Source organism: Chiloscyllium plagiosum, unplaced genomic scaffold (genome assembly GCF_037043375.1).
Source record: "Chiloscyllium plagiosum isolate Xiang-an unplaced genomic scaffold, Cpla_swu_hap1 HiC_scaffold_12, whole genome shotgun sequence".
In the NCBI taxonomy this organism is placed as follows: Eukaryota; Metazoa; Chordata; class Chondrichthyes; order Orectolobiformes; family Hemiscylliidae; genus Chiloscyllium; species Chiloscyllium plagiosum.
In genome coordinates, this window is record NW_028270150.1 from 47,376,992 (window position 1) to 47,391,699 (window position 14,708).

The 14,708-nt window shown below is 39.6% G+C and overlaps 1 protein-coding gene across 6 annotated transcripts in view; it reads left to right on the forward strand.

Moving 5' to 3' along the window:
* LOC122555198 (kelch-like protein 13) overlaps window positions 1-14,708 on the forward strand; it is a 78,969-nt gene that overhangs the window by 31,551 nt on the left and 32,710 nt on the right. For 3 of the 6 annotated variants that reach the window (XM_087992777.1, XM_087992776.1, XM_043700955.2), the window contains one exon: window positions 1,892-1,926. The exons of 1 other annotated variant lie outside the window; for it this stretch is intronic. In XM_087992777.1, the coding sequence (XP_087848903.1) occupies window positions 1,892-1,926 (35 nt within the window). Of the gene's footprint in view, window positions 1-1,530; window positions 1,927-9,183; window positions 9,250-14,708 lie in introns of those variants that run through there. 2 more of the 6 variants (XM_087992778.1, XM_043700946.2) reach the window with 2 other exon arrangements.

Sequence of the window (14,708 nt, forward strand, 5' to 3'; positions counted from 1 at the left end):
GGAAATCGAGGCTCCAGTTGCAAAGGTGGGAGCAGAGTCCCACGTCTCGGAGCTTGGAGAGAAGATTAGCTGGAATTATGGTGTTGAAAACAGAGCTAAAGCCAATAAATAGGAATCAGACATAGGTGTCCTTATTATTCAAATATTCCAGGGATGAGTGTAGGGTCAGGGAGAAACTGTCTGCCATGGAACTATTGCACCAGTAGGCAAATTGCAAGGGATCAAGATGTTCTGGGAGGCTGGAATTGATGTGAGCCATAACTAACCTCTCGAAGCACTTCATAATTATGGAAGTCAGAGCCACTCGGTGTTAGTCACTGAGGTACATTACTTGATTTTTCTTTTGGCACTGGGATGATGATGGTCTTTTTGAAGCAGGTGACAACCTCACATTGTAGTAAGTATGGCGAGGTTAAAGATGTCAGCAAATACTCCCACCAGCTGCTTTGCTCAGGATCCGAGTAAACAGCCAGGGACTCTATCCGGACCAGTCACTTTCTGTGGGTTCACTCTCAAGATGGCCTCTCTGACGTCTCAATTTTGTTTTAAAGCCCTGGAGTGGAACTTAATCACATATCTTTCTGAATCAAATGTGAGAGTGCTTCTAATTAAATCAAGTTGTCACTGAAAGCATATTCTGAATCACTTCTGCCTTTGCAACTAATTAAATTCAATTTCTTTCCCTCAATTACCTGTAATATATATTGTGTAATGTGGATTTGTTGGTCTAATCACTGTCTTGCCCTCCAAATTGTCTTTTTTTCACAATGCTGAAATGTCCAGGGAAAGCAGTGATGCAAGTGCCCATGTTGTCAACTATCATCATGCTCAATTTAAAATGCTAGGCATATGATCCAAGATCATTTTAAATTTTTAAAAACCCACACCAAGAGGAGAGGTTACAGGCTGCTGGAAGGGGTGAAAAATTGCAATTAGAATGTACTGTAAATGTTTGATTCTGTGCTGTGTGAAGTAACATGCATACACTCACAATGACAAATTTTTTTTTCACAGCTTAGTAAGATTGAAAGTAAACGCTTTCCCAAAGCTTAGCAGGAACTCTGAACCTTTCACTTAACTGAGTTCTGCTCCAGCATACAGGGCATTCTAAAGGAAAATTTGGTCAAGTGTGTAACAACTGTGTTTTAATATCTATCATTTGGGGAATCCCATACTGACCTTTTCGTTGTGCTTTGTTTTTTCACTTAGGGGTCCAGATTTATTACCACAATGTTTGCAGTTGGCATCCCTTTATCCACTTGTTTAAATTACATTCACTTTTTACAAGTGTACTTGTACCAAGTGCCGAATCTGTTAAAACTGTGTCCATCCAGTGAGAATAAAAACATTGGTTACAAGTTTTCCTCCTGATGATTATTTAAAAGTTAAATACCTATAGGGTTATCAGATATTTTCTGGATTTCATATGTACTCTCCTTAACAATGGTTGGCATTCTTCAATGCTCCCTTACTGTCCTATAAAGCCTGAAATCAAAAAGCTTGTTCCTATGTGACTTTGTTGAAACAACTATCAAATGTTGTCTCATATAGAATCTACAGTAAGCAGTTTGTCAATAACACAGAATGGGGAAGTAAAGAGAGAGGGAGCCAGTGAGAAAAGCTTCTGACAATTGAAAGCTTACGTTCCTCAATCTGCCTAGTTTAGAAGCTGATGGTGTTACCTAGATCATGTCCTGCTATTTTTAGAATAGGCTTCAGAATTAAGTTACCTAGAGGGGAGAAGGACTAAACCGAGGGAGTGAAAGGACAGCAGCTGCTGTAAATAAAAACGTATGGCATTGTTTGCTGCCTTATTGAACTCACCATGCCATTGAAATGGAAACTCTGTAATAGCCCCAGTGACAAAAGATTTCTGGTTTCTATTCTCAAGGCTTTCAGAACAGCTACAGCCTCTCCAACATACATGTAAGTGGAATTTTATTTTTCTTCAGCTAACATGTCTGTCACCAGATGACCAGAACAGGATCTATAAGTTACTAATACAAAATGTGTGCAAACTACCTCAAAAAATTGTATGTAAGAAGCAAAGGAAAAACAGTATGGAATTATTTTGATGATAATACATTCATATAGACTTATGAATTGTGGCGTAAATAAGATGTCGTTCTGAAAAGCTAGCAGGGTTCTGATAATGTTGATCAAAAGCAATCATCCTGTTAATTTGATGTGATGAGACAGTAATTTTCCTGTGTTGGTCTGAGCCAGTACTGTGGTCCATATTTATACATGTAGTTTTAAAGGTTTCATTATTTTAAAATATGAATAAATCATATCATTTTGGAATGGTGCCTTAACTCTTTGATTGCTGACTCTCCTTTTAAATGTCCACAACTACAACATTTTTATATTTTGGAAAATAGATAGTGAATGTTCTAAAATGACAACATTGCAATGATAAACAGTTTACCTTTATCCAGTGGCTTTCCTTTAACCATAACTTTTTTTTTAACATACCCACTTACCACTTACAGCTGTTAATGGGTGTCTTCTATGTTAGCTTTTAGCAACAGTATCAAGTTGTATTTCTCCTTTTTTGGCTTTGATTTCCTGCTCTCTAACCCTTTGTGCAGGATTGCCTAATCAATAAAGTTTTGAAGTGTTGCAATGTTCTCAGATACAAGGGACTTAGTGGAAATCTCTGGAATCATTTGGCCTTTTTCCTGCTCACCTTGGATTCTTCTCTCATCCTCAATATGCCAGATAAAAGATGGTGCTTCAACTCACTCACTTGATGGCTCAGCAAATAAATGCACTTGTCTAGAACTAAGCTACATAGACAGAGAAAGTTAAAGTTGAATACTGAGTTTCCTGGTCACAGCTAGCTCTTGGAGATGTGCCAATTAGCCAGACCAGCTCTTGTTTAATTGGAAGGAGTAAGTCAGGGTTTCAACTCCTAATCGCTGTCTGGTTAAATCTGCTGTAGCTGTATGTTTATGGATGTGAGTTTAAGTTAAAATTGGGCTTATATCTGACATCACTTGCAATCTCATAGGCTAGGTTACTTGGACAATCTACGCTGGTGCCAATGGAATAATTCCAGCATTAGTCAGCATCTTTAGGAAATGAGGGGAAAAGAATTGCATTTTCCACGACTCAGACTTTGTTTTCCCTAAAGTTGCAACAGATAGAAGTTGTACATTTGACTGTTTTCTTCATAGAATCCATAGCACAGAAACAAGGCAAAATACCTACAATGTGTTGTTCTGCTCTGCACGCTTTGTTATCTAACCCGATCAGTATAACTCTCTCATTTTTTCATCATCTGCTGCTCGTTAACTGTTGAGTTCAAATCCTATTTATGGGGTTGATTTCGACCATTCTTTCAAAATAGGAAATGGGTGGCAGCAAGAGGATCCCTCATTTTACACCCAACTCAACTTTCCATTTGCATTAACTTCCCTGCTGGCAGGAACAATAAATATTGTTATCATTTCTGGATCAAACCATCAAATTCATACTTTGATCTGGCTAGGAACTAAGGTTAAAGTTGATGAAGGGTGAAATCGCAGACATTTTCTCAGAGAATAAAGATTCAATGGCTTTTAATAAAAAACCATGTGCTTTATTACAGAAGGATAGAGCAGTAACACAATCAGTAATACAAACTGGGTGCAGCAGTCGGCCATTCAGCCCCTCGCACCTGCTGTATAACCATGATTGATCAAACTGTTCCACCTTCTTGCCCACCCCACAATGATCTTCTACCACCATTCCCCTTAGCTTCTCAAAATTCTATCTGCCTTTGCCTTACAAGTACTACTTCCATCGCTTTTTGAGAGAGAGGGTTTCCAAAGAGTCAGAACCATTGTTAAAAAAAATTCCTTATCAGTATCTTAAATGGGGAACTCCTTAATATAAAACTAGTACTAGATTTTCCCACAAGAGGAAACATCCTTTCCACATCTACCACACCACATCACCTCTTCTCAACTACAGTGGTTAAAAGCGTAGCCTAAACAACTTATTTCCATGTAAGAGAACTCACCCATTCCAGACATTAGTCAAAACTTATTTGAAATGCTTCCAATCAATTTACATTAAATGAAAGATTAGTACAGTGTGTAGTATTACTGATGCAGGTTTTCTACTGCAACACCGCTACATTTAAACTAAGTAGCAGCGGGGGAGGGGAAAAACTGGATGTTTAAAAAGGAAATTGAAGGGAAAGTTAGAACAAGAGAAGTCAAGAAAGACAACTATATCAATGAGGCAGAAAACTCGGAAAGGGATCGTGCTGTAAGGTTGAGTGAAATAGGGGTTGATGGGAAGGGTAAAAGCAGTAACAAATTAAAAATACTATACATGAATGCACGAAGCATTAGACATAAGATGGATGAGCTTGAGGCTCTTTTGGAAATTGGCAGATACGATATTGTGGGGATAACTGAGACGTGGTTTCAAGTGGACAGGGCCTGGGAAATGAATATTCAAGGCTACATGTGCTATCGTAAGGACAGACTGACGGGCAGAGGGGGTGGGGTGGCCATGTTGGTAGGGGATGATATTCAGTCCCTTGCGCGGGGGGACCTAGAGTCAGGGGATGTAGAGTCAGTGTGGATAGAGCTGCGAAATACTAAGGATAAAAAGACCCTCTTGGGAGTCATCTACAGGCCCCCAAACAGTAGTCTGGATGTCGGATGTAAGTTGACTCAGGAGCTGAAATTGGCCTGTCGCAAAGATGTTACTGCAGTTGTTATGGGGGATTTTAACATGCAGGTAGAATGGGAGAATCAGGATGGTATTGGACCTCAAGAAAGAGACTTTGTGGAGTGCCTCAGACATGGATTCTTAGAGCAGCTGGTGCTGGAGCCGACCAGGGAGAAGGCAATTCTGATCTGGTATTGTGTAACGAACCAGAATTGGTCAGAGACCTCGAAGTGAAGGAGCCATTGAGAAGTAGTGACCATAATACATTAAGCTTCAATCTGCAATTTGAGAGGGAGAGAGTACAGTCGGAAGTGACAGTACTTCTGTTGAATAAAGGGAACTATGGAGCTATGAGGGAGGAGCTGGCCAAAGTTCAATGGTGCAATACCTTAGCAGGGATGACCGTGGAGGAACAATGGCGGATATTTCTGTGTATAATGCAGAAGTTGCAGGATCAGTTCATTCCTAAAAGGAAGAAAGATCCCAGGAGGAGGCATGGGCGACCGTGGCTGATGAGGGAAGTTAAGAAACATATAAAGTTAAAAGAGAAAAAGCATAACATAGCAAAGGTAAGTGGGAAAACGGAGGACTGGGAAGCTTTTGAAGAGCAACAGAGGATTACTAAGAAGGAAATAGGCAGAGGAAAAATGAGGTATGAAGGTAAACTGGCCAATAATATAAAGGAGGATAGTAAAAGCTTTTTTAGGTATATGCAAGGCAAAAAAATGGTTAGGACTAAAATTGGGCCCTTGAAGACAGAAACAGGGGAATATATTACGGGGAACAAAGAAATGGCAGAAGAATTAAATGGGTACTTCAGATCTGTGTTCACTGGGGAAGACACAAGCAATCTCCCTGAGGTAACAGTGGCTGAAGGACCTGAACTTAAGGGAATTTATATTTGCCAGGATTTGGTGTTAGAGAGACTGTTAGGTCTGAAGGTTGATAAGTCTCTGGGGCCTGATGGTCTACATCCCAGGGTACTGAAGGAGGTGGCTCGAGAAATCGTGGATGCGTTGGTGATTATTTTCCAGAGTGCGATAGATTCGAATTCGGTTCCTGAGGATTGGAGGGTGGCTAATGTTATACCACTTTTTAAGAAAGGTGGGAGAGAGAAAGCAGGAAATTATAGACCAGTTAGTCTGACCTCAGTGGTGGGAAAGATGCTGGAGTCTATTATAAAGGATGAAATTACGGCACATCTGGATAGTAGTAACAGGATAGGACAGAGTCAGCATGGATTTATGAAGGGGAAATCATGCTTGACTAATCTTCTTGAATTTTTTGAGGATGTAACTCTGAAGATGGACGAGGGAGATCCAGTAGATGTAGTGTACCTGGACTTTCAGAAAGCTTTTGATAAAGTCCCACATAGGAGGTTAGTGAGCAAAATTAGGGCGCATGGTATTGGGGCAAAGTACTAGATTGGATTGAAAATTGGTTGGCTGATAGGAAACAAAGGGTAGTGATAAACGGCTCCATTTCAGAATGGCAGGCAGTGACCAGTGGGGTACCGCAGGGATCCGTGCTGGGACCGCAGCTTTTTACAATATATGTTAATGATATAGAAGATGGTATCAGCAATAACATTAGCAAATTTGCTGATGATACAAAGCTGGGTGGCAGGGTGAAATGTGATGAGGATGTTAGGAGATTACAGGGTGACCTGGACAAGTTAGGTGAGTGGGCAGATGCATGACAGATGCAGTTTAATGTGGATAAATGTATGGTCATCCACTTTGGTGGCAAGAACAGGAAGGCAGATTACTACCTCAATGGAATCAATTTAGGTAAAGGGGCAGTACAGAGAGATCTGGGTGTTCTTGTACACCAGTCAATGAAGACAAGCATGCAGGTACAGCAGGTAGTGAAGAAAGCTAATAGCATGCTGGCCTTCATAACAAGAGGGATTGAGTATAGAAGCAAAGAGGTGCTTCTGCAGCTGTACAGGGCCCTGGTGAGACCACACCTGGAGTACAGTGTGCAGTTCTGGTCTCCAAATTTGAGGAAAGACATTCTGGCTATTGAGGGAGTGCAGCGTAGGTTCACGAGGTCAATTCCTAGAATGGCGGGATTACCTTACACGGAAAGACTGAAGCGACTGGGCTTGTATACCCTTGAGTTTAGAAGACTGAGAGGGGATCTGATTGAAACATATAAGATTATGAAAGGATTGAACACTCTGGCAGCAGGAAACATGTTTCCGCTGATGGGTGAGTGCCGAACCAGAGGACACAGCTTAAAAATACGGGGCAGACCATTTAGGACAGAGATGAGGAGAAACTTCTTCACCCAGAGAGTGGTGGCTGTGTGTAATGTTCTACTCCAGAGGGCAGTGCAGGCCCACTCTCTGGATTCATTTAAGAAAGAGTTGGATAGAGCTCTCAAAGATAGTGGAATCAAGGGTTATGGAGATAAGGCAGGAACAGGATACTGATTAAGGATGATCAGCCATGATCATATTGAATGGTGGTGGAGACTCGAAGGGCAGAATGGCCTGCTCCTGCACCTATTGTCTGTTGTCTATTGTCTATTGATGTCAGTAATGCTCTGTATAACTATTGCGTAGCTTTACTACTTTTGTATTCACTTCCCCTCACAATAAACAATGACATTCTATAAGCTTTCCTAATTACTTGCTGTATTGCAAACTGACCTTTTGGGATTCATATACAAGGATATCTAAGTCCCTCTGCATCTCAGAGTTATGCAATCTCTCACCATTTAGATAATGTTTCTCTTTTTCTTCTTCTTGCTAAAATGGACAATTTTACTTTTCCCCACATTATACCTTATTTTCCAAATCTTTGGCCACTCCCACTCGTTTCTAACAGTCAGAATTACCTTGAGGCAAATACTAGCAACAACTACAATCAGTCAGCCCACAGAGTATATAAAATAGCAAATGTGATCAAGACAGGTCTCAGATTTCTCAGCAATCCTCTCCAGGTGTTGGTTGCACAGTGGATCATGAAATCTCTTTAAAATGTCATAAAGATTCTAATGCTCCACGTTTGATGATCTGGCCTTGAGTTTTTCCCATGAGCCATTCAGTCATGGATTGCCTTGATGACTAATCACATTCTGGTTGATCCTGAGACTATATCACTCAGGCAATCTGGAAACGGCACTCCAGCACTTACTCACAGGCACAACAGCAGCCTTCCACTAGTAGATCTTGTTCACATGCATCAAACAGGTTTGAAAACTTTATACTAAGTGACAATGGCACCAAACGGTCCAAATATTTAGAGATTTCTTCTGGAGCCCTAACACACAGAACCAATGTAGCTCAGCTACCTTCAGTCTAGCTGAAACAATCCTACTTAACATGAAAACTATTTCTGTCTGTTTATCTCTCACATACTGTCTTATTGTATCTCCATCAACTGCCTGTAATCTTTGAACTGCTCCTCAGTGTTCCTCGAGGGACCTTTTGAAAACCTCGCAACAAGCCCCCACCCATACACACGTTTAAATGTTTACCCCTTAGCAACCACTGGAAACTTGATTCTTTTAAATGTTACAATTCACAGATAGCTAGCTCCTGCACAGCTCAGATAAATGCTGTCATACAAAAGGAATTTGTAACAATATCAAATCCAAAGACTAATGTCAGCTAAGTATTCGCCTGACTGTTATTGAATGCGGTAAGTTTGAGTGGTCTCCCTGATGCAACAATTTTCTAAGCGTAGGAGCAAATTACTGCAGCTGCTGGAATTGGAACTGAAAACAAAAAATGCTAGAGATCTCAGCTGATCAGGCAACATGATGGAAAGAAAGCAAGCTAACAGTTCAACTCAAGATGACTCTTCATCAGAGCTGGGCTTCAGCTCTGATTAACCGTCATCTAACCTCGAAACGTTAGCTTGCTTTCTCTCCATGGAAGCTGCCTGACCCGCTGTGATTTCCAGCATTTTTTATTTTCAATTTTCGCTGTGCTCCATTCCACAATACTAAAGGTATAACTTAAAACTAGTGAAAAGAATGGAGATAAAGCTTACACATATTGCTCCATAAAACTATATATCTACATCTGATATGTATTAACTACAATGTAATTAAAGCAATCAAACCAAATTTAACCAAGGCACTTTTGGAAATGTGTCCATGAGTATTTATGGGCTGGTTTTTGTACCTGCGGAAGGAGTGCTCCAGCATGATATTTGAAAACATGATCTTTCTTGTCCCCATTGTACACTGTAAAATGAAGCTGAATTTCTTTTTCACCAAACTTCTTTCTAGTTTAAGAGAAAGGAATGGTCTTGGTAGAAGAATCAAACACAGTAAGATTTGCCTATGAACTAGTCAAACTCTCAAAACTCTACATTATTTTTAAAAATGCATAAATTAGCTTGCTATTGACAGTTCAGTTTACATTATCTACTGTCCTGCATTCACGATAGCCTGGTGTAATTCTGTGGCTGGCTCTCACATCAAACACTTTTTTTAAGGAACAGAATTATGAAATAAATGTGTTGTACCAATAATGAAAAACATCTGTTGTTGTTCCAGGTGATAAATCAGTTCAGTCTAGGATATAATTGGGCCATGTTTGATCAGCACCATGGAACAGCATAGGTAGGACAATATTTTTAGCAATAATAAAATGCTTTCTTCCCACCAGAAACATATTAACAATGTTTGGCTTTAAACCAAGTCTTTTTATATTTAAATAGTTGAACAGGGATGCACAGAGGCTTCTATTTCAGTGTAAGAGCTCTTTATACAATTATAGATTCCCTACAGTGTGGAAACAGGCCCTTCGGCCCAATAAGTCCACACCTACCATCCGAAGAGTAACCCTGCCAGACCCATTTCCCTACATTTACCCCTGACTAATGTATGTAACACTATGGGCTATTTAGCATGGCCAATTCACCTAACCTGTACATCTTTCGATTGTGTGAGCAAACCAGAGCAAACTCACACAGACACAGAGATAACATGCAAACTCCATACAGATAGGCCCAAGGTTTGAATCGAACCCAGGTGTTTGGCACTTTGAGGCTGCAGTGCTAACCACTGAGCCACTGTGCTGGCTACTGTGCCACTGTGCGGTCATACTCTTTGAATAAAGTAGAAATTTTTAAACCATAGTTCTAAAAATGTAAATGTTAGGTGATTAAACTGTTCACTAAAATACTTTTATTCAGTGGACAGCATTTTGATACTTCTTAAAAATAAAACTTTTATATCAATAAGTTAAATAATGGAAATATGCTATTAATCAGCAAGAAATAGGTTTGAAATTTGGTCATAACCAGACAACAGGCCTTGGGTTCTGCTGTCTTAAAGTAAATTCTCTTGGCAAAGCAGATATGTTCTCCCAATGGAGCTGTCAGCACTCAAAATCAAAAATAACATGTTGGTGTGCAAATACTTATAATTGGATCCTATGTTAGTGACAATCTGGTAACTAAAACTAATAGATTGTTTTCTATCTATCCCCAATGTATTCATTTCAATATAAGTGAATGACTTCTGGCTGAGATTGCACATTTTGTATTCAGCTGCAAGCCATGCTGGTCATGTTCTCTGCAATATACATCATTTCTTTATTTTTTTAATTTGTACCAAATTATTGAAGGCTTTAAATATTAACCCTATATTATTCTTTTATATTTGAAAATAAATTCTAAGGGTTAATTTTACCAGGAGTTCACGAAGAGTTAACTCTATGGAGGGACTCTCTCCATGAGCCCTCAGGTGTTTTTTCAAGCTATTCTCTGCAGTTTGCCTTATTACTCATGTACCATGCCTCCATGGACTACACTCACACTACCTTCTGCTCAGCAATGTGGAAGTATTCACCATGACCAACGTTTCTTGGGACTCCCAGTATCAGCACTATTTATAAAGTCCAACTATGCACCAAGTCAAGCACTGCCAGACAAGAGTTGCTCTTTCCCAGTGCAGATAGTAGGAGGGGGATTGAACAAAGTGCTTCTGAGGGTACATAAGTGGCATAGCTAACATTTCATTGCAAATACATGTGTATGTTCCTAAATCTATTGCTATTTTACATCATCCCTATCTGATCAACGCTTTTTGTAACAGTGGCAATAAGAACCAAGTTATGCAGTTTACCCAACCTTTGTATTTTCCCATTTTAAGGAATACTATTCTTTCCCTCAGATCCAGTGTAGCCTAACATCTCCTCATAGTTCAATGTAGGAGCATCATACTCTGAAAAACTTTCAAATGGCTGAAAACATTCACTTTTCTTCAGCAGCTGCAGAAACTAAGAAAACAACAAAGAAAAACTACATTTACTGTTGGGAATAGATAGGGACAAATGACAATCAATGGATGATCACTACGTCTTGCTCACACCTATTGGATTACCAGTCGTGTATGGCTTTTGAGCCTGATGCTGCAGTGGTCTATCTTTGCAGAAGTTCCTCTTCCTCAATGTCTTCAGTGTCCTCCCCTGAACACTGCTGCCAAATTCTCAGCTCAGTTGTGCAGAGCCCAGCTGTGAATATTAAAGCATTATGCTATAAGGCCCCTTTCCCCACTCCCAGACTAATCCAAGCATCAGAACCATATTCCCAGCAGAATTATCAGCTGCTTCATGATGGCCAGGATCGAAGAATAGGCAGCATTGTAACTCTGCTTGCCTTCAGTCGGGGATACCTAACAGAGTAATCTGCTATGGTTGCAAAGAGTATCCCTTGTCTCCTAATGACCATCATTGTTCGACTTCTGGTTCTTGATGGTTTAGTATATCCTCCGTGGACTATCTCTACATGGCCCTTTGACTACCTTAGATAAACAAGAAATCCAATAATGGTGAAACAAGAACCATTAAGTCTAAATCTAGAGTGTAAAAGCTGTTTCAAAAGAAATCATCATGTCTACAGAAATATTTGCAAGTTGTGTATTAACTTCAGACACCCAGAAAGCCCCCATGTTACCAACTCAAAACTAAAACTCCAAATTACAATAAATTGTATTAAAAATATACATAAATTGCACAGTCCCCTTCACAATTACTGTCCCCTCTGCATCCCACCATGCTGCCTCCAATCCCCGACTGACTTCTTCACCCCTTGATTGAAGGCTTTCTTCTTTTACTTAACCAAGGACTGTGCCCCTTACACTTTGAGATGTGGTCATTTGATTGCAGTGTATTTGCTGCATAAGCAGCCACCACATGTAGATGTAATACTGATGTAGCTCAGTGCTCTACAGCAACATAGTCTCCCCCTTGCCTGATCATTGCTGACAACCATGACAAGCTGTCTGGCTTTGTTTCTGTAGGAAATGGCAGGGTAAGACATGCGTACTGTGATCCTTTAACTTCTGAATGAGGGAGTAAAGCACAAAAAGGCAAAACAAGTCAAAGATATTCCAAACATCCAAGTAGGTATAACGTAAGTGAGCACGAAAAGAGTAAGTGAGGAAGCCTGAGATGCACTCTGGCCCAATCCAGGAGATAGAAGCTTGTTTGTACATACAAAGTGTCCTAGCAGTGACATTCAAATGAAAGGTACTGGTGCACTCTAAAGTGCAGTCACAAAGTGGAGAAGTGCATTGTACGTGAGTTGGAGATGTGTCATAATAATGTGGAGAGGCTGGTGCAAGTCTGATGCAAATTTCTTCGGACGGATGACACGTATGTGACGGGTAATCCTGTCCGTGTAAGATAATGTGAAATATTGTGGTTTACTGTCCAAATGGAGGCCTGGAAGAGCAAATGGCGAGCTGGAGTTGCCAGAGATTTGTTCTGACTTTCATGTCAGGAACTGTCAACATTCACTTTTTCTCCAGTGCCTGACAATGCGTTTAATTGAGACAAGATTAGATACTAATAGCATGCCTCTCACTGCTCACAGGCACGATTCTCATTTTTCTGTTTAAACCTTTGCTGCAGGATCAGACTATATTTTCTCGACATCAATAATCTCATACCTACCAATCTCACCATATATTCCTAACTGACCTCCCATATATTCCCACTGACATTCCTGCTGACATCATTCAGGTGCAAACTCTGAGAAAGTGAGAAATGTTTAAGCAGCATACATTGTCCAATGTAGCATTGATAATGAACACTTGCATATTTGTATAAAATTCATTTATATATTACATTAACCTATTGGCTTGAAATGAGTTAACTTGTAATAGGAATTTTATGTGACTATATGAGCAAGTTCTTATTAATCTTGCACAGACCAAATTGAACACGAACCTGCTGATCAGGCATGTTCTACCATTTTGTAATCACAGAATCTTGTAGGATTAAGAAAGGTGTGATGCTTTAGTAGATCACACACTGTATGGAGTTGCACATTTATACGTCAAGTCAGCAATCTCAGCCCTGAGTTTTGTGACAAGTTGAAGCCAGATGCTTTATGAAATAGAGGCAAGAAAATTTAGAGAGTTGTCAGAATTCTCTTGTACAGTTCTGGAATTGATGGTTTCAAGATGCTTAGATGCTGAGCATTTTCTATTCATCTTAGCCAGGTATGGTACATGGCATGTTGATATCCAAACTTTTCTTCATTTCAGTAACCATTCTAAAGTTGCCTGGTTCACTAATTAAGGTTTCCTCTGTGTACAACAGAATATCTAAGTTCACTTATAAAAGCATATTTACAAAGTTGTTATGTCAGATGCACAAAGGAAAGTACACTTGCAACAATATACTTTGGAGTTTTGTATGTATCAATTGAGGGAATTCCATTACTGAAGGCAAAGTCTCTCTTCATTTAATAAGAGTTAATTGATTAGCAAATTAGTAGGTAGCTATTAAAATACTGATGAGAGGAACAGGTATGCATTACTCTTGAGTTTTAACTCAGTCCAGGTTCACACATTTGTTACTGATGTGAAAATCTTTTGGGGAAGAACATTCCCCTTCTCTTGTTGTTTAGCTGGTTAAATAAATAAGTAGGCTTTTTTGGAATAAGCAGCTTACATATTTTTCAGCAACATAAAAATTACTATTATCATGCCTTAGGCACAATTACTAATAAAGAGCTTTAATGTATGCTTCCCATAATTTCAATTGCTGGAGATTATTACTGTTAACAGGACATTTTTTCCACTCAAACATCGGATTTTTCCCTTTATTATTATGATGGCACATACGGAATGTGTTGTTTCCATCCTCCTTTCCTCCTGCTAATCCCAGCTTTTTACAAACTGTGGCCAAGTGGATAGGTGGATGAAGGGGCTCTGCCAACATCATCTGATCAACATGTTAGAAGATCTTTCCATTTGTTAGAAAACATTTGCCAAAGCTGCAAAGCTTAGAATAAAAGAAAAAAGATCGGACCTGTCTTAATAATGCACTATTCGCAACCTCAGAAGGTCCAGCAGATCTTCACCATTGATGAAGTACATTTGAACTGTACTTGCTAAACTGCCCACAACAAGGCAACACAGCAATTGAATAAATGGTCCAATAATCTATGTTAGTGATATGGTAGAAGGTTGAAGGTTGAACAGGATACCGGCAGAAATCTCTTCTTCTTTTCTATCCACCTTGTTGGGCCCAAGTGTGTAATGAACACTGATCCAAGTGTGTAACCTGATCTAGATACATAATAGGAAACTGCATTGGCTATGTAATGGTACTAATTTAAGTAGGTATCGGTGCTGCTGTGTGCGAAGGGCACAGGAATGGGTATGTAATGTACATTAATCCACATATACAACGTAAAACAGAGTTGCTCTGGATATGTAATAGGCACTGATCCAAGCAAGGATCTAAGAGTACACACCTGGATATACAATGAGCACTGATTCAGATTTGTAACAGGCAATTAGCTCGCTATGTAATAACCACTGATTTGGGTATGTAATGTGCACTGATCTACTTCAATAACAGAGTAGATCCAAATATGTAAACGGCACTGCTGCAAACATGCAATGGATACTCATCTAGGTATGTGACAGGCATTAGTCTGAGCATGCAATGGGCACTGGACTAAATATATAATAAAGGTAATCTAGGTATGTAACCAGTATTGATTCAAATATCTAGTAGTTGTGTCTTGGTATAAAATGAGCATGGATCCAAGAATATA